The sequence below is a fragment of the Dipteris shenzhenensis genome, chromosome 24, assembly GCF_047967505.1.
Source record: "Dipteris shenzhenensis isolate YYH24624 ecotype China chromosome 24, Dip_SZ_1.0, whole genome shotgun sequence".
Taxonomy (NCBI): domain Eukaryota; kingdom Viridiplantae; phylum Streptophyta; class Polypodiopsida; order Gleicheniales; family Dipteridaceae; genus Dipteris; species Dipteris shenzhenensis.
Genome location: NC_141619.1, coordinates 6851301 through 6871374, shown reverse-complemented (window position 1 = coordinate 6871374; position 20074 = coordinate 6851301). Strand labels below are relative to the sequence as shown.

Sequence of the window (20074 nt, the reverse complement as noted above, 5' to 3'; positions counted from 1 at the left end):
CCCCATGCTAGTATGACAAGTATGAGGATCAGATGCAAGGTCACCTGCCTCCCACTAGCCGCTAATTGGCTCCTCTTCTATTAAAAAGAAGTTCGTAATCCACCACTATCCATGCTCTTGACTTGAGATTGGTCGCATGAGTATGTGTCGGAGGCGTGTGTCCTCTATCGCAAAAAGGGTGAAGGTGACGCATTGCTAATCTAGGTCATCAATTACTTTCCTCATATTTTAAAAATGTGCCTCAAAGAGGCAAGAGTATCTCCCTTGGATCTCATAGTATCGAGGGCATCTCATAAGAACATGCTTGTCTCCACCTAGCTCTTGGTGAGCGCATCCAAGCAATACTGGTGTGGAGCTAGAAGATCAATAGAAATGTGTTAAGAGAAAAACCGTCTAGTAGCCTATGAATACTAGCATTTCTCATCCCTAGTTGCTATACAAGCTGCACGGTTGAGGAGAGGACCCTCCATGGTAGTCTTTTTCTACCTCTCTCATACATGCATGATGCCATACTCTCTAACTTTGTCTATCTAGATGATACCTTGGAATAAGGCATCAATGCAGAGGGGACGAACTACAAATTCTACACATATGATGTTGTGTGTGGTGCATCTCTTCCCACGAATCTGACTGAGAGCATCATAACCTATAGTCTCTCGGCCCCAAACCTTTCACATGTTGTAAGATTCACTCGCCAAACAGCCCTTGCAGCTAGTCTACCTAGTGAGTAAAGAGAGGAATTGGGCTTGGAAGCATGGTTTCTCCAGTCTAGCTAGTAAGGCATGTCCTCTAGTTAGCCTAGCACGGGCTGCCGGTTCATGCTGAATTGGGATCCTATAAAAATGCATCACTTATAAACACAATCTCAACCTAGGACCCTTCAAAGGTAAATGACTCATGTCAGAGTTGTGCATCGCGTGCTAGTGGTGCGCAATTTGCCTGTGACCCTCTAATATAAAGATAGTGTTGAGTGGAAGGAGATATGTGAGTGGTCAGCTCTTGTCCTAAGAGGGTGGACTATGAGGCTGAATATCTCATAGGCAAAAGCAAGAGACCCTATGAGATAGTCCATAACAATATGCCCTCACCGTGTGGGCTACAGGTGTACCACTATGATCCTCATCATTTGCGAAAGCCATTGTATATGACCACAGATGCAGAAGGCTGAAAGAAGGAGGCCGCTAGAGGCGAGATCAACCAGCTGAGAGAAGACAGCATAAGAGGTGTTTGAGAAGCATTTCTTATGTACATGTACAATCTACTAAGAGATCGAGAACGCTACCACTACCTTTTATCGGAGGGACAAGGTTTTGGGCCATTTTAATCCACTTTCATGAGCAGGTCTGCATTGGTCTCTACATGATCAAGATGTGGCAACACAAAGAGACCTTGTTGAGATAGATCGGACAGCAAAAGATGCCAGTGACATAGAAGACATAGCTAGACTGAGTAGAGTGGCATGCCACACACTTCTTCATCTATGGGTCAACCCACGAAACAGTGGAGTGGAGGAGGAACTAGTTGGCATGAGGGCAGAGTCGATCAGCAGGAAGAGACGACGCGGCATTATGGAGCCAAAGAAAGAGACCACACACATGACAAAGGTTAATCAGAGCATGCACGATGCTATCTCTCCAAATATGGCTCACCAAATACAAAAATCGCAAAGGCCACACCCCCCACCACAGCAAGAGACGACCTATGAGATATTCTTATATTCCACTAAAGGTTACCATGGCACCAGGATCATTGTTGATACTTTATCACATCTCCTGCTCTCTCTCTCTCTCTCAGGTTTTCTAAGCTTTGAGCTTTGAGTTTGAGTTTTTTCATGGGTTCTAGGCTTTAATTTCTCTAGTATAGCACTCAGCAAGGGCCTTAGTCAGCCCTAACCTGTATGAGTTTTTTCTATGATTATAATTTGTCTTATAGGCTCACTAAGCCTCTCAAAGAGGTTTTACCTGCTTCCCACATGGAGGAGGCTCTAGCGTTGTTGACTACATCATGGGATCCCCTGCCTTTGCCTCTCGTATCACTAATTTCACTGTCGCACCCTCTCCTCCCGGGGCCGATCACACATACCTCTTCTTTAGCATCTCTACACCCCATCACACAATACCTCTTACTCCACAGATCACTCAAAGCACTTATCATGATATACATTTCAACCGCAGCCTCTCGCCTATTTATTCAGCTCGCCTTTACATACTTCTCACATATATTGACTTTATACCCTTACTAGAGGACCGTGCTGCTCTAGTCACCCGCTCACTACATGAGGCTTCCCTTCACGCTTTCCCTCACACTACTCGTTCCATTCATGCACCCCCACCTGGGACAGTTCCCTATAATAGCTGGTACGATGATGAGTGCAAGGCTTTACGCCGTCAACTTAGATTTGAATCGAAAAACCACCTCCCAAATGAACTAGAGATGCTACACGAGTATCGTCGATTGGTACACAGGAAGAAACTAGACTTCTTCCGCCGAAACGAGGACTACTGAATATTATGTTTAGTAACAGCTCTATAAGGACTTTTGGCGGAGATTTCTAGAGGGGCGGTCCCCTTCACCATTCACTGACACTCAAGTCTGGCATAATTACGCACGCACACTTTATGGTATCCCAAATCAGCCAGCTCCTGACCTCTCACACATAGGGGGGTGTGAAGGATGCCGTGATGAAACTTCACAATGGCCGAGCGAAAGATCATGAGGGCCTATGCACTAAATTCATTGCATATGGTATTAATCTCCTAGCCCCGATCTTAGCAAAGCTCTTTAATAAAGTTGTTTGTCTGGGGTTTCCACGCACCTGGACTGTTAACACTATCTCACCCATCCACAAGGCAGGGGATCCCATGAGCCCGGAGAACTACAGGACCATTATGATCGGACATGTCATGTCCAAGATATATGCAGCAGTGCTTGATTCTGAGGTCAGTCGATTCAAAGAGATGCAAGGCAAAGAGATGCAGGGACCTAGAGCAACGACAGGCTAGATTCCAAAGTGATCATGGGACCATAGATCACATTCTCACACTTAGGTGTATCATTGAGGAGGCGAGGGCACGAAAACAGAGGGTTTATTGCTGCTTTGTGGACTTTCGCAAAGCTTTTGATACATTCCCGAGAGCCCGCCTCACCAGGCATCTACAAGACTTGGGTTATGACTAGGAGATCATTTGGGCTGTCATTGCACTTTACGAGAGGGTCTCAGGCAAAGTTCGGATAGAATCTGGATGGACAAATGAGATCACGAGTACTATTGGGGTCAAACAAGGGTGTCCTTTATCACTAACCATGTTTGGCCTATACACTGATGAGCTTGAGACAGTTATGCAAACACTGGGGGGGATAGATGCTCTCTAATTCAAATCTTGTTATACGCAGATGACGTGGCACTCTTATCTTCCTCACCAAAGGGTCTCCAGAGACACCTAGATGCACTACAGTCCTTTTGTGATTCCCATGATTTGAAGGTCAACCTTGGTAAAACCAAGGTCATGATTTTCAACACATCCCGAGCCGCTACGCACAAAGAGCAGTTCACTTTCGACGGGTCGTCAGTTGAGGTTGTTTCGTCATATACTTATCTAGGGGCTCTCTTCTCTAGACCTAACTTTACTATGAGACCGATGATGCAGGCCCAACTGAGCAAAGGATACGCTTCATTGGCCAAATTAGAGAGGCAGTGCTTCCGCTCACATTTTTAGGACCCGCGGGCCAAGGGCTTGCTTTTTTACTCCTTGGTCCGTCCAGCGGGGATGTATGGCAGCCCTAGTTGGGGGACAGATCTATTAGATATAGAGTGGGCTCGAGTGGGGAGCTTCCAGGTTCTCATGTTATCATGGATGATTCGCAATAAGCTGTCAGTCCTCACCAAATCATTATGGCTGAGTTTGGGTCATCTCCACTACAGCTTGATGCAGCATTTCAGGTTACAACTACCTATATCGGGTCACATGGTACGGAGATTCCACTTCCGAACGCAGCAGAATACCGTGGCTAGCATTGTCCTCCTCTATGGCACTATCAACAGCAGGTGATCAGAGATGCTGGTTTGCACGCACAGAGAGATGGTTTGAGCGACTAGAACTCCACATGGATAGACTCCACCCCTTCCAGTATAGCACTGACGCGCCTTTTTTCCATCTCCTGTCTCGTCAGGTCAACTAGGTCATTCGTTAGGATCGTTTGCAACTACACACATTCAGGACCTGGTTGGGACCGAGCGAGCTTTCAGTGAAGTTCAGCTTCTACAGGGATCATTGTTTACACATCACAGCGAAGGGTTCTTTCGACCCACCGGGATATACACAGATCCACCTACCCCACTCAATGAGGATCTCTATTGGGCAGTTTTGGGTCTCTTCACGTAGACTTCGCATCGAGATTGGCAGGGCTGAGGTTTTGCCTAGGGAGAGGCGCATATGCACATTATTTGACATCTAAGAGATTGAGCCAGAGGAGCAGTTCATTTTCAGATGCCTAGTATACTATGAGATCCGAGGACGCTTCTATTGCCTCTTGAGAGACAAAACTGGGATATTGTTCCCCTTTCTCTCCTTTCCAGACCAGAGATGCTTAGCCGCCTTCATTCACGAGGCAGCCAGACACCGCAAGCATTTACTTCGATCGCAAAGACGGGAGCAGACCTCCTTGATAGACTCTTCTCAGAGCTCGATCACTAAGTTCTTCCGGCCAGACCATGCGGGCTCCCACACCACGAGGCCCCACTGTGATCGTGACACAGAGCCAGCGACAGTACATCTCAGACAGAGGGTTGATGCACAGATTACGCTTGGGGATATTTCTTCTCTGTTCATAGTTGGGGCTCCACCGATAAGGGTCATTGTAGCCCTTATCAGACGCAGAGCTATGACCAAGAGACGATATAGGACCACGTCCGCGGATAGCCGCCAACACTCTATCTCTAACTTTATGCCCTCACTACCTCATCCCCCTTGACGCTCTAATGATGAGGATGTTAGTGTTTTGTAGGCGATCATCATTCTGACATTGATTATGTAACACTCAGCACTTTATCATTCTGACATGACTATGTAGCACTCAGCACTTATCATTTGCATTCTACATTGGAGTGGATGCTCGTTTAGTAGCTCCACCTACACAGCTTGTTTGTATCAAGATTTTTCACAGTCTCATAGACCTATCGGTCTTTCGAAGACTTTAATAAACTTCTCTCTCTCTCTCTCTCTCTCTCTCTCTCTCTCTCTCTCTCTCTCTCTCTCTCTCAAATATGCATATACAAAGATTGATAAGGTACGGGAGGAGATGACCCGCATGGTTGATGCCAAAACTAACCATCACACAGTGATGATCCAAGAACTAGAAATGCAGGTCGCCAAGCTCAAAGAAGAGAATGAATATTTGAAAGCACGTAACCCACTTGAAGAGGGGAAAGTCCAACCACCTCTCAATGAGGAGTTGAACATGCTGAAAACAGAAAACGAAAAACTCAAGGAAGAGATGGCTGCCCTACAAATGGCAATACAAGGGAAGCATGAGGAGTTCTCCAAGCAGATAGATAAGGGGCAAGCTGAAATGAAAGAATGGAGAGAAGTGGTTGCTAAGGGCAAAGCAGGTCCAATAAAGAAACAGTTCATTTCTGACGCCTTACAAGAAGAAAAGAGAAGGAATAGTAAAGCACTAAACATTCTTGTTCGCGGTCTAGCAGTTGGGAACACCGCTATGGCAGATGCTGAAGCGTTGATCACTAAGATGGGGGTCAATCTCACTTTTGAGGCAGCTTGGAGGATAGGAAATGATGATGCACCAACGAGACCTATCATTGTGAGGTGCCGGACACTAGCAGACCGGTCTACCTTCATGAGCATGAGGGCAGCTCTGAAGGGCACTAGAACATGCTTGGATGATGATCTCACGCTCTTACAACAAGAGCACAGAAGGGAGGGGATGAGCCGAGTGCTGGCTGCGAGGCAGGAAGGAAAATGGGCTGTATATCGAGATGGTAAGGTTATCATTCGAGAAAGGATAGAAAGAGGTGGAGGAGACACAGATAGTGCATGACAGTGTCAGGCCTCTGAGACAGAGACACGGGGCAGATTGGATATGGCTGTATGGAACTGTAATGGCACTCTCTGGTCCGATCCAGGCGGCTTTGCAGAGACATATACAGATAGAGACATTATTTTCTACACCGAGACACATGAGAGCCCAGAGAGAGGGTTGCCGATAGTACCAGGGTACACCTGGGAGTCAGCTCATAGGAGAGAGCTAAGGATAGATAGTGGGGTGCAAAGTTCTGGAAGAGTGGCCCTCCTCTTCAAAACACACCTGAGACCATGCGTATCTGTGGTACGAAAGAGGAGCATGCACGCCATTATGTGGATACGAATACAGCTGCCAGATGCCCAACCGCTCTTCATCACGGTAAGCTACTTCCCCCCAGACACATCATCATATGCTCATGAGGTCACTACAGAGGGACACAGCCCATTTGAGAAAATACATGATGACATCATAGAGCTCTCCAAGCAGAGAGACACCCTCCTTCTGGGGGACTTCAATGCAAGGACAGGAGATAGGCAAGTGGGCCTACTAGATTTTGCATACAAGAGAGATCCCCACGTGGTCCCAGAGCTAGATGCAGCAGAGCTCGGGATCCTGAGACATTCTGCAGATGCACTGAGTAATGTGACAGCATATGGGCGATTCTTACTTGAGTTGGGAGCAGTCCATGATCTCATCATCTACAATGCCCTTCAGAGATGGCTATCATCTGGAGAGTTCACTTGTTTCCTACATGGCGGTGGGAAAAGCACAGTGGTCTACCTGTTGGGCCCTCTAGCTTTCACTTCGCGGATACATGACTTCACAGTACCCCCTCCTCCACTCGAAGCTAACCACTCATATTTGGCCTTCCGTATCTCAGTTACCATGCCAGTAACAGCGAGAGCTCCTGCCACACCTGCTCGTACCCAGATCCACTTTGATCGTGCCGTCGACCAATATATGTGAGTCAATAGTACAGGATGCAGCCACTAGATCCTTCCCTACGTCCCGATCCACATGGACCCCAGATGGGAAGATGCCTCAAAACCCTTGGTTTGACGACGAGTGCAGAGAGGCACGAGCCCATCTAGCACGAGAGCGAGCCCTAGGTCATTTGACGCCATCTGAGGCTCACGTGATCTTCCGACGGCTAACATGCTGCAAGAGACAGGCCTTCCTCACACATAGGATGGATGAGATCATCAGATCGACGGGGACCCAGCCATTGGATGGGGTCTTCTCTCAGAAGGGAAGCCACCCATCCCCATCACTGATCCGGGAGTGTGGCACACCTATGCATGCTCATTATATGATGTCCCAATGCAGGCACGACCGGACATGTCCTCTATGCCCAGACCCACTACCTGTCGCTTATTTACCACACAGAATGTACGGGCTGCACTCTGCCGGTTACACAACTGGAAGGCACAAGACCATGAGGGCTTACGGACTGGGCGTTTCGCACATCAGCAGGAGGTCCTAGCCCCGATTCTTGCACAGATGTTCAACCATGGTGTATGCCATGGATTCCCACCGGCTTGGAGCACCACTACTATCGTACCGATACACAAAGCAGAGACCACATGGACACTGGGAGCTCCCGCACCCTCATGATTGGCCAGACACTGGCCAAGATTTATGGATCAGTACTAGAGAGGGAGATCAGAAGTCATACAGAGGCACGGGGACAGCAGGCACTAGGGAAAGCAGGATTCAAGAGGCGGCACTCTACACTAGATCACATCTTTACTCTAAGGGCTATCATTGAGGAGGAAAGGTCCAAAGACCAGAAAGTCTACACATGCTTTGTAGACTTTCAAAAGGCCTTTGACACACCCCACGTTCCCGCATAATCAGGAGACTACATGAGATGGAGATTCCAGAGACACTGATCTGGGGGGTGATGAGCCTATATGAGTCTGTCACAGGTAGAGTTCCGACAGAGTTTGTGCCCCACGTGGTCTATCGGATTGGATCGAGAGCACGATCGGGGTGAAGGCAAGGTTGCTCCCCTCTCACCGACTCTCTTCAGAAGTTACATCGATGAGATCACATCCTTCATCGACCACCTAGGAGGCAAGGGATCATTATTGGCCAACCTCATGATACAGATATTGCTATACGCTGATGGCATAGTCCTTATATCATCTTATGTGGAAGGGCTGCAAAGACATCTGGAGGCCCTAGAGGTATTTTGCAGAGAGTGAGACTTGACAGTCAACCTTGGGAAAACCAAGGTTATGGTCCACCTCACGGGCAATGCTCCACCGACTTAGCTTCACTTATCGTGGCGAGCCAATGGAGATAGTACAATCATACACGTATTTGAGAGCAGTCTTCATAGGATCCCTCCTCATGATGACCCATGCAGCCTAGGCACGACTTACACAGGGACGGACTGCTTTGGCTCGACTAGAGTATCATTGCTTCCAGGCACGCTTCTAGACACACTTCCAGAATCCACTGACTAAGGGTTGGCTTTTCGATACGCTAGTGCAGCCAACTGCCATGTATGCAACGCCCTTCTGGGGATGCGATCTCCCGAACGCAAAGTGGAGGAAATTTGAGCGGTTACAGGTGATCATGGGGTCCAGGATGATTCGGTGTAAGCCATCAGTCCCACATGAGATAGTGCAGGCAAAGTTCGCCATGACACCTCTCCACGTTGATGCCATCTTTCAGACAGTGACTTTCATCCACAGAGTTTGGGACTTACCTCACTATAGACTTCTGAGACTGGCCCTAGAGTCATCCAAACAACTAGCAGAGGGTGGGATAGACACATGGTATGCACGTATATCCACCTGGCTTGCTAGGCATGGTATCTAGATGGACAGACTTCCTCCCTTTCAGTACAACATGGATGCACCTCTTGAGTCAATCCCACGAGATGAGATCAACCGAATCATACGGTTAGATCTCCTCCAACTCCACACATCTTGGACTTGGGGAGGGGACCAAAGAGTTCCCCACCAAGATGCAGTTCTATCGCAACCACTTCCTGAGAGTGTCGGAGGAGAGATTCATCATCAGACCCCAGTACCTCAAGGATAGAGGAGTCTCACATGCACTGAGGATTGCCATTGGACAGATGCGGGTTTTGTCCCATCAACTGAGGATTGAGGCAGGGAGAGCTGCAGGTATACCCAAAGAGCAGAGGATTTGCATGCTATGTACGCTAGGGGCGGTTGAGACACAGGAGCATTTTCTCTCTATTTGCCCAACCTATTATGAGATACGGGGACACTACCACTGTCTCTACCTAGAGGGGAGTGGCTTCGGTCCACTATCAAACTGATCCATTTCCATGACCAGGTCTGTATTGCGCTCTATTTGATGGAGATGCGCCGGCACAAGGAGACACTACTACGATGGATCAAAGAGCAGCAAAAGGCAGCTAGACCACAAGACACGGAGGCTGACCAGGGACACAGCGACGCGTCACAGACTTCTCTACACATGAGTCAGCTCCAAGGACCAGGACATAGTGGAGTAGAGGAGGAGGAGCTAGCTGATATGAGGGCAGCTTGGATCCGCAAAGAGAGCCGACGCGGTGCCACTGAGAGAGGGATGCAGAGATCACACACAAGACTGAGAGTGCCCAGAGCATATTCTATTGAGGTCCGACCTATCACAACTCTCCTCAAGGGGGACCGACAGAGACGAGGGGTAACCATGGACATAGCCCAGAGAGTTCACAGATTGAGCACACTGCGCACCCCACCACAGTGTGAGACAGCTCGAGAGACGCAGATACAAGATATTTTCACATCTCACCACAAAACCATCACTGTGCCGGGCTTCGATTTCTGAGCCCCACTTTCGAGGTCGACTTGATTGAGCTTGTACTTGACTGGTGTTTGACTGATTATGATTTTGCTAGCATAGATTAGTACTGAACAAGGGCCCTAGCGCGCCCTTTGCTCCAACTCCACTGAGGCTTGTATGAGTCCACTTTTTTTTAGCACTTTGTCCCATAGGCCCGTGAGGCCTCCCGCGGACATTAATACATCTCTCTCTCTCTCTCTCATCCGAGGATTGAGTGCCCCAGTATCTAGAGGACACAATCTTATGTATCCGTACACTTGTTCCATTAGCTATTTAAGAGTTTGAGTAGATCTCTAGCTACTTATGTCATATGCTGTGTTTCTCCCCGATGTGCTGGAACTCCTGGCAAGTTACCAGCACATCATTTTCATTCTTTATGTTGCCTGTCTCGCTGATGTAGTGGGTCCTCTCTCCCGTTGGATGTTTTTAATTGCTTACCTAATCATGTGAGCTGGTCTTCAGCTTTAATCAGTAACTCCACTGCATTTTCCTGGTTCATCTCAATATGTGAAGTGCCATGCATGGGTCCAATAAAACAATGAAATGTTGTCTTTAAGGCGTTCTTGTTCCATTCGTTGTGGTTACCCAGAGGCATTATTCTTATGGGAGAAAGGTGAAATTTGCATGTCCGCTAATACGACAGAAGCATATACCTAGATGAATCCAATATATATATACCTTTGTAAGACTAGAATAAGTCCAATCATACAAATTTAGAATTTTTGTTGTTCTAAAGATCAAAAATCTACAAAGAAAATAAAAGAGAAAATGAAAGAGAAGAAAAAACAGGTAAACAAAAACTTTTATGAAAAACAAAAGGAAGACATACTTAGCAAGCAAAGCAACACTTATGTCGTCATCAATGCCCAAGCATAAGCAGCTATACTGGGTTTCTAAAGACCCACGGAGTCTCTTGGGCAAACCCAGTGCTTACTAAAATACATCAAATAAACAAAAGAGAATGAAAACAAGAAATAAAGAAGAAACGAAGCAGGTGACTTAAGCAAAAATAAACAAGCAAGTCAAGAAACAAAAACTTCCAAAAAACTAGAAACTCTCTCTCTCTCTCTCTCTCTCTCTCTCTCTCTCTTATTTAAAACATAAAAAGCTAAAACTCATCCAAAACTCATCCTCTAAAAACAACATAGTGCAGTTTCAATCTCATGATAGTCACTCATAAGGTTGAAAACCATAAACTCATCATGCATAGCAGGGACTAGCTTCTATGTCATCCTCACTGACATCATCAGCGCCCAACAGTGGGTGTAGACCATAGGATAAAAAAATGCTCTCATACATACAAATCCACACACCCACACATACTTGAGCATCCATTTGAGTCTATCCCTTATATACGGCTCCCAAACAATAAAAAAGGCTAGCTGACAAACCAAGATGATGCAAAACTAGAGAATGGAAAGAAAAAAATGCCTACTTGTTAGAAGTTCACATATACATGAATACATCAGTAAGAATAAGGTAATGTTGCCCACAAGTGAGCTTCCAATTCATCAGCCAGATTAAGGAAGATAGTACCTGTGTGGCTGCATCGACAAGAGACCACAAGTGCATAGCTTCTAGATTCGTGAAAAGGATTCAGCTTGTGTTCTTGGCTTTTTTTCTTCGCAGATCCTGAAGAATAATAGGATCCTTTTGTGGTCTGCAGTTCATGGCCATAGAAAGTGCTTGTTGAGCCATCTTTACCCTTATCAATTGCTGACGCATGGAAGGAAGAATTTGAAGGCTTCAAAATAAATGAGTGCTGCTCACCAGACCTGCTTAACACGAGACACAGCAGGTGCTCCATTAGTAAGACTCCCTGATCAGCCGAAGGGAAATTTTCAAAATTAAATCAAAGCCGCCATCTGCATGGTAAAGGCCCAATCTTTCAAGATAATTAAAATTACATGGAAAAGGCCCAATATTTCAAGATAATGAAGATGTTCTATTGGCACAGCTTCATCAATTTCATCTTGTCAGGCTCAGATGAAGCAAGCACTTGCATGTCGTCGGGAGGAGTACCATTCTGATAAAGGAAGAGAATCCTCTTCTCCAGCCAGGTGGTCCTCAAGGACATCTTGGTACAATTTTGTGAGATACAAGACAATACAATCAGTATCCATTGCTGCCTGGTTGTAGACCTAAGGTGGCAATGATTTCCAGAGGCAAGTCTATCAAGTTTGATGAATTGATAAGCCTATTGATCCAAGAAGAGAATAGGATTAAGCAAAGACCATGTTGAAGGCACACTAGTTGCAAAGATGCACAATACACAGCTCAAGGGCAAGCAGCCAGATAGAGTGTGGAACAAGTTTCCTGTTGAGCAAAAGGTGTTTTTATGGCCATTTGGCTGCATTAGACTCATGCTCGTTTTGGGGGTATTATTTCCAATGGTCTGGTAAACCTCCAAATCCTGGTAACACACTTCAATTAGCAAAGTCTTCGCTTGAGTCGAGTCTTTCCTCTTTCTTTGGCTCACTTGTAGCCTCGAAAGGCATGTTTCCTGTATTGCTTGGGAGTTTCTACAGTGGCACATGTTGTGGATGATCAAGGTTACACACTTTCCTTTCCACAAGCCAGGAGACAGTATTGTTTAGGGCTACATCATCTATTTGGTGTATTATTATCACCTCGTTGCACCCTCTTCAGCCTATCCCTCGCCTATTTTCTACTGTCCCCTTACTAGATCAACGGTTTGATCATAGGAATCCATGTTACTCTTCCTTTTCATTTGCGAATCTTTCTGCCAAGAAGGCATATCACTCCTTGCTTCCACAACCTTGCATTCAAAACTCCCTTTCTTGGTGGAGAAATTTTCTTAGGCGCATTTGGAGCAGTAAACTCCCTCTCAACCAAAGAGCCTTCCTATCATGATGTTTGGTTGGGGCTTCACCACAGTAGGATCTTTCTTGGTTGCTTGGCGCATTGCTTCTTCGCCTTGCCCCACTTGTTCTTATTCACGAGACAGTCTTGCATCTGTTTTGGACCTATCCTCTTGCACGGGATTTCTTTTTCAGATTGATGACAAGGCTTCAAGCTCGTTTTTCATCCACTTCCTTTGAGAAGCAGTTTTGGTTGTTTCGAAGATATGCTCCCATCCAGAGTATGATCATTCTTCTCCTGGTGTCGATATTGGGCTCTTTGGTCATTGTATCCTGCTCATACTATTTGATTGTATGAGCACTCTTCAGTGAATGTCATACTTTCGAGCTTCTTTGCTTCAGTCTCTACAGGATGCTCATTCCCTTGGAGACCTTCCTCAAGCCCAATAGCAAGGTTTTCATTACTGCTTTTTAAGTTCTGAGCGGTAGTTGTCCCACTCTACTACAGCTATGAATGTAAATGTTTCTTCATGCGAAATTTCTTTTACCCAAAGAAAAATGTGTGTGCGCGCGCACTTGCTCAGATGCAAAATAAGGATATTGCTCCTCCATCAGTGGTCAAAAATAAGGGCAGCAAGCAAGCTAATGCAGCTCAGGAAAAAGGAAAAGCACTTGTTATCTCAAATGGGAATACATTTACTTCCATGCCCTCCACTTCTCAACCCAAGGGAAAGGAAAAAATTGCAGGAGGCTTGGTAGACTCCAAGGAAAACTATGACAATCAGGAGACCATTGCCTTCTCGCACATGGAATGGTACTTCCTCAAATGGTCATACCCCTAAAGAAAATTCAGGAATTGGTATTACATGGGCTGCTGTAACAGCAAGTCGTACTCTCTTCCTTGAAGAGGAAATTGCGGGTTTGTTGTCTTCTCAACTGGAGTTTGGCGGTTGTATCACCTCAGGGCAGAGGGCCTGACCTTGTCAAGCAGGGGTTTGATCTCCTTTTTTACTCGGTTCGTTATTGGGCTCTTTGGACCCTTTGGAAGGACCGTAACCATTGGGCCTTTGGTGATCCCACTCTTACTAAATATCAGTTCTTCTGGGCATCTCTACCCCACTCGCTTTATGATTGTCTACGTGCACGGGATTTAGATTATCCCGCTTTCTTGTCATATAATGAAATCTTCTAATGCTTGTAACTGGACGTCCTAAATTTTGGGACTGATTCTTGTAATATAATCTTCAATGGATTTCACCGCAAAAAATGTGTGTGTGTGTGTGTGGACAACTATGCATGTAAATGTTTCTATTCAATACTACTAAGGCAATCATACAAAGATTGCGTTAGTTGACATCCGAAAATAGGAAACTTGGAAAAAGTGGAATCCCTAGGTACACTATGTTTTAGTCCTTCCACCATATGCCCCACTCGTCAAATAGATTCCTCTATCTACCTGTCTTATATTGAAATCTTTTGTATACTTTGTAATAGCAAGTTCCCTCTTTGGGAACTGCTTCTTGTAATATAAACAAATATGGATTTCACCAAAAAAATTATGCGCAAGCGTGTGTGTGTGCGCGTGCTCGTCAGTTACCTGCTTCTACTTTTCTTTTTTCTTTTTCTTTTTAAAGGAACTTCTATTAATGCTTAAAATCCAACCATACAAATTGGAAAAACCGGAAAGGTGCCAATTGTGGCCAAAAACAGAAACAGGGGTGAAAGAAAACCCGCCTGTTGCCACAGATCCCAGCTCACTGCCTAGGGATTCTCTGTAACAGGGTCTAACAACCACAGTGGTGGTCTAACAACCACCGTGTCTATGGAGAAGGCGTGGCCCCCCTCTGTAAGCCGTTAAATCTCTCTCCGTGCTCTGAAGTTGTGCCACAATACGAAGCGCTCCGAGCCAGATCCTCTGAGCTACTAGGCAGCTCCATAAGCAATGAGGAATAGTCTCCATAGCTCCGACTGTACATCTGTGGAAGCTGCCATCCACCTGCATCTGCTCAAGCCACAGGCCCACTGGGAGACCATCATGTGCGACCATCCAGAAGAAATAGGATATCTTCTGTGGACGCAAGCTAGACCACAGGTGGGCCCAAAATCTGGATCTAACCTCCTCGGGCACCTGTTGCGCACTCCAGTTCTCTCCCGCGAAGGGGTCCAGGCCATTGCATCCATCTGGATGTGAAGTCTTATCCGCGTGGTGTACGAGAAGAAAGGCACCTCCTCCACTCTCTCTGAGAGGCCTGCTCTCACCGGCCATAACCACTCTCCGGGGTCCCACTGTATCTTGCTAAGAGGGCGTCCCTCCCATAACCATAGTCTCCAACGAGGGCCATCTAGGTCTCGATCGACCACTCCTTGCCCAAACGTCCCACTACTCTGACCCTCTACCAACCCACCTGGCCTAACACCTCGCCCATCTCCTCATCCCCTATGATCCAAGGCTGCAGTAGTCCACCCAATCCCACATCATAGAACCGCGCGCTCGTGGGGGCTGGCGACTGAAGCACAGCTAAATCCTCAGATATACACCCTCAGAGTCTAGACCATGTCCGCAAGGAGCAAGCCGGGCCGCTGTCCCACTATGCCCAGCCAATGTGTAACCACTGCCCTAGCATCAAACCATCTTGGTCTCTGACCTCCGGGTGCCAGATAAGCAGCTAGCATGCAAACTCCTCCGCGTACCAGGGACTGACTTAGATGAGACCTCCTGAGATCTGCTGCCACACCCTCAAGAGACTCCTCATCAGGGATGAGCCCTTCCCCATGAGAGGGGCCTCCGAAAAGATCCACATGTGGGACAGCTGCCATTGACCACCTATGCGGGGGGTGTTCCTCAAGAGACCGCGCTGCACGAGAAGTTTCCAGGGCTCCGTGCCTGGAGTGAGACCCCTGACTATCAACTTGCCCAACAGGGCTCTACTCTGCATCTTTGGATCTATAATACCCAGGCCTCCCTGAGTATCACTGTCTGCCACGCAACTCTAGCTCTGGTGTTGTGAGTGCCATCTGATCCTACCCAAAGTTACGCACCAAGCGTCTCAACTGTCCCATGCAACCCCTGTGAAAACACCAGCAAGAGGCTATATACCAAGCTGTGGCCAACAAGACCTGGTTAGCCACCAAGGCCCTACCTGCCAGAGAGAGTTTGGCTGAGCTCCAATAAAGAAGCTTGCGCCTCACGCTCTCAAAGACCGGGGCTATCTACTGCTCTGTGGAGATTTCAATGCCCACACGACATCCCAAGTACCTCACCGACTGGCCACTCGGAATCCACCTGAAGCCTACCAATGCACCCCACCGAAGAATCCCTCAGTCACTGAAAGAAAACCGACTCATTAGCCCCAGTTGATCCTTGCCCCTGAGGCGGTGCAATAAACCTCGAGAGCCCCCCTGACCGCATCCAGGCTCTCCTCCAAACCCTCCATGTCAAAAACAAACCAAAATGGACGAACCAGGTGATGTCACTATCTTTTTTTTGTTGTGAAATTCATTTGTCACTATATTACATAGAACAGTTACCAAGAAAAGGGACAGCCAGTTACAAATCATCAGCAAGAAGGAAGGATAATCTAAATCCCATGCATGTAGGCAATCATAGCCTTAAGGATGCCTGGAAGAACTGATACTTAGCCAAGCCAAAGAGGGATCACCAAAGACTCTATGGTTATGGTCCTTCCATAGAGTCCATAGTGCCCAAAAACGACCCCAGTAAAAGAGAAGATCATAGCCTTGCCTTACGGGATGAAAACCAAACATCCAGAAACGCTTGTCAAAACAAGCACTGGGAAAAGCCTTTGTGTTAGCAACAACAAGAAATCATAGGATTCAGGGCAATGCCAAAAGATATGGGGCACAGACTCCCGCGAAAACCAACATCACCGACAAGTGGCAGGGGCAAGTATTAAGTAATGTCACTATCTATCACGATGAGCTGCAGATAGCATCTACAAGCTTGCTCAGCCTTCAACATATCCGATGTCTCTTAAAAGCACACATACATGGTATTAAATTGATTTACAATCTCAGTAAGAAGTGGGTGCATTCTTGACATAATTTGATAGTCTACTCAAACAAAATCAGACCTAAAACGATGGTTATGTAAAAGTATAATACTATCAAATACAGTACCATGGTTGAAAAAGAGCAGCCTCAATCAAGGGTCTGCATTCATTTAGAAAGTTTAAATTTAGTAGGTTGTCTTAAAGTCAGCACCAAAAAGTGAGTCATACCTTTTCCTGCACCTAACACCAGGGTTACCGGACTACATGTGCTGTCTACATGGTAATTTAGGACATCCATCCTCAAATAAACAGCATAAGGGAAAAAGACCTTGTTTTCCTCTGCAGCACAAAGGTGCAGATATATGAATGATGCCTCTTGGGATATATTCAAAGGCTTCCAAGGCTAGTACTAACTGCGGCTTTCTGTATCAAGATACCATTTTTCATTGAGCTGAGCTTACCAATAAGCTACTTTTTGGAGGTTCAGGAGATTCAAGAAAGTTCAAGTTAATGGACTAAACAAAAGAGAGACATAGCATCTGAGACAACATGAAAACATTACATATTGCAACCTGAGAGAAAGACCCGGCAATCTATGGTTCTCCCCAACCTCAACACATGCGATTGGTACAGGTAAGGGAGTGCCACTTGGACCAGCAGAGTGGCAGACAATACTGATAGAATCCACTGTTATCACAACTCCTGGAAGATGATCTGGAACTACATTCTGTGTCAATACAAGCACATATGGATTAGTACTAACAGATGCATCATCTTGGGGTTCAAATTCATAAAAGAATACCTCAATAGATCAATAGACAAGTGTTTCCTATTCAGATCAGCCTTTATGCATGTGAAGATGAATAAGCAGAATTCAGATACACAAAGCTCTGGATTAATGACCTCCGAAAAAGTATTGTACAAGAAAAGGATAAAGCCATCCAAAACACTCACTGTTCTTATTAAGAGTAAAGAATCCATAACAATTTTAGAAATAGCACGACTCATTAGAAATAAAGCTGATTTCAGCTAAGCTCCACAGTTGTCGGCTCCCCAATCTTGTCAGACCTTTTTTAATGCCTCAAAAAGACATAACTGCAATATAGACTACAAAGGAAATTAACGCTAGGATAAGATTGGGGCTGGCAAGGATGGGTTCTACACGGTCTCACATCGATGTCATGTGGAGTCAATTGTGCACTTCCCTTGGGCCTCCTCGTGACATGGGCGAGATCCCATAGGATCCCACCAGTAACGACCTACAAGAGAAGATCTCGCTCCCGCACTATGAGGGCAAGACAAACATTGAACCTTGCCGCTTATATCAATCAAATCAACAACAGCTTCACCCTTTAGCGAAGGATAAACAAGGAGCACTGTCTGCTTGCATCCATGCACCAGATGGTGTAAGTATCACATGATGGAAAAAGTGGTGCCTCGATAACTCTGACTCGCTAATAGGGGTGCTCGTCTTCAGTTGGGAGACCTGTACAGACATCAAAAAATAGATTTATACTGCCACAGTACATGGCCCGACTCAAGGACCAGTTCTTCGAGTGGCCCAAGGTCCCAACGAAACAGTGACCCATTATAGTGATCGGTTCATGCAAACTATTAAATCCAACTTATTAAAGACAACATATTGCAGATAGCCATTCAGCTACTAATGGATGATGGCGACAAGCTCAGCAAGTTTCAGCATGGGCTTAAAGCGGACATCCAGTGGTATGTTCAAAGTTTCAAACCGGACATGTATGACCGTGCAGCAGACAATAACTAGATAATGCTCAAAAGAGAGATGTAGAACCAGCAAATATATTTCCGTCCAATGTGGACACGGTACAGAATCTATGTTGTTCTCCTGCCTGCTTGGCACTTCCAAAACACTTGGCCTGCATGCTCTCCTAGAGCTTGAGAGTGTGCCCCACAATCACACCCTCCAAACTGATCCTCCTGAACAGCCTCTCGTAGGGCAGTGCTTGCTATGGAACCTTGACCTCCCTGTTTCTCTCAATGCAGCCCAAACTGACACACTTCCTTGCTGCTGTGAGGGCGGCCAATGGTGAAGATTTCTGAACACCTTTGTATGCTGCACTCAGCCGGTTCCCTTGCTGCCTTGGTATCATATCCTCTTGGATGGCCCCCTGAACTAGGCTGAAGTGCTCCACACAGACTGCTCACCAATTGGGATGAATGAGTGAGCCTAGAAGGCTCTCTTTTATAAGCTGGAATCCCAGCCGCAAATCAGCCGACTCATGGGTCTGTCAAACCTGACCTGACCATGGAGTACCCCAACCTGATCTGCAGCCTTCTTCTGCCCTGCCTGGCCACGTGGCAGCCTGCCACTGGCCCAGCATTGTGCAACCCTGTTCCAAGCCTTTACAGGCCTTTGTCTGACCCAGATTCCATGCAGATCAGTCGCAGGGCTGCTCCTGGCACCCCGCCTTTGTACTACTCCTGCTTGATCCCGGGCTGTTCCAGGCCATCAAACCTGCAACAGACAATGCCGTACTGGTCCTGCATAACACATGGCTGCTCTGTACAGGTCCGGTGCTCCAAGGAAGCTCCAAGCAGCCAGGTACACTTCTGGATGTGCTGTTGACATGGAAGCCCTATTCATATTTGTTCTTTGTATGCTTGCTGCCCACGTTAGCCCATGTGCTGTCCATGCAGCAGCCTTGCCTTCTCAGTTAATCTGTCCATGTGGCAATCTCTCCTACTGCCCACATGACTCCTAACCTATCTGGTGCACCTTCCCCAGGCTCTCCTCATTTTGGGGGCTCACAGATGGGGTAGTGACCATCTGTACTCCAACACCGAACAAATCCTCTCAGCTCAAGTCACCACAGGTGTGCTCGGTTACAGTTCATCCCAATGACACCGGTAGAGCTAAGTGGCGCCTTCACCAACGACGTTGCTAAATAGTGGATGTCAAAATGAAGATTAGTGGTGTCACCAATTGTCAGACATTACGCATTGCTCCTTCACATGCAGCACATTTCATCTTGGGGATGAAGTGGTGCAGACAGTACCAAGTGGTGACCAACTAGGACAGCCATGCCCTAGTTCTCAACATTCTAGGCGTTCGCACCAAGGAGTTGCACCAAGGCGTTCGCACCAAGGAGTTGAAATGGCTCAAAGGGGAGCCCACTCAGCCACTCATTTCTGTCATTCAATTGAATACAAATCCACACACCCACACATACTTGAGCATCCATTTATACAAAGTCTTCGTAATGAGCACTCCGGAGGTGAAGGGCAGACTCAGCCATGACGAAGGCTAGCACTACAAGAGAAGGCTAATCAAAAAGTAGTCCAATATCTCTTCATTCAAGCTACAACTGCTTGTGAAGTCTAAACGATTTCATTTTAGTC

At 46.6% G+C, this 20074-nt stretch overlaps 1 protein-coding gene across 3 annotated transcripts in view; it reads right to left on the bottom strand.

Annotated features, from left to right (window-relative positions):
• LOC147886138 (heat-inducible transcription repressor) overlaps positions 1–20074 on the bottom strand; it is a 168035-nt gene that overhangs the window by 104702 nt on the left and 43259 nt on the right. For all 3 annotated transcript variants that reach the window (XR_015543325.1, XR_015543324.1, XM_087395649.1), the window contains exons 5-6: positions 17272–17426; positions 11404–11642 (exon numbers count right to left, since the gene is read on the bottom strand). Coding sequence is in view for 1 of the 3 variants with exons in the window: in XM_087395649.1 (XP_087251775.1) it covers positions 11404–11642; positions 17272–17426 (394 nt within the window). In the remaining 2 variants the exon portion in view is untranslated. The remainder of the gene's footprint in view (positions 1–11403; positions 11643–17271; positions 17427–20074) is intronic.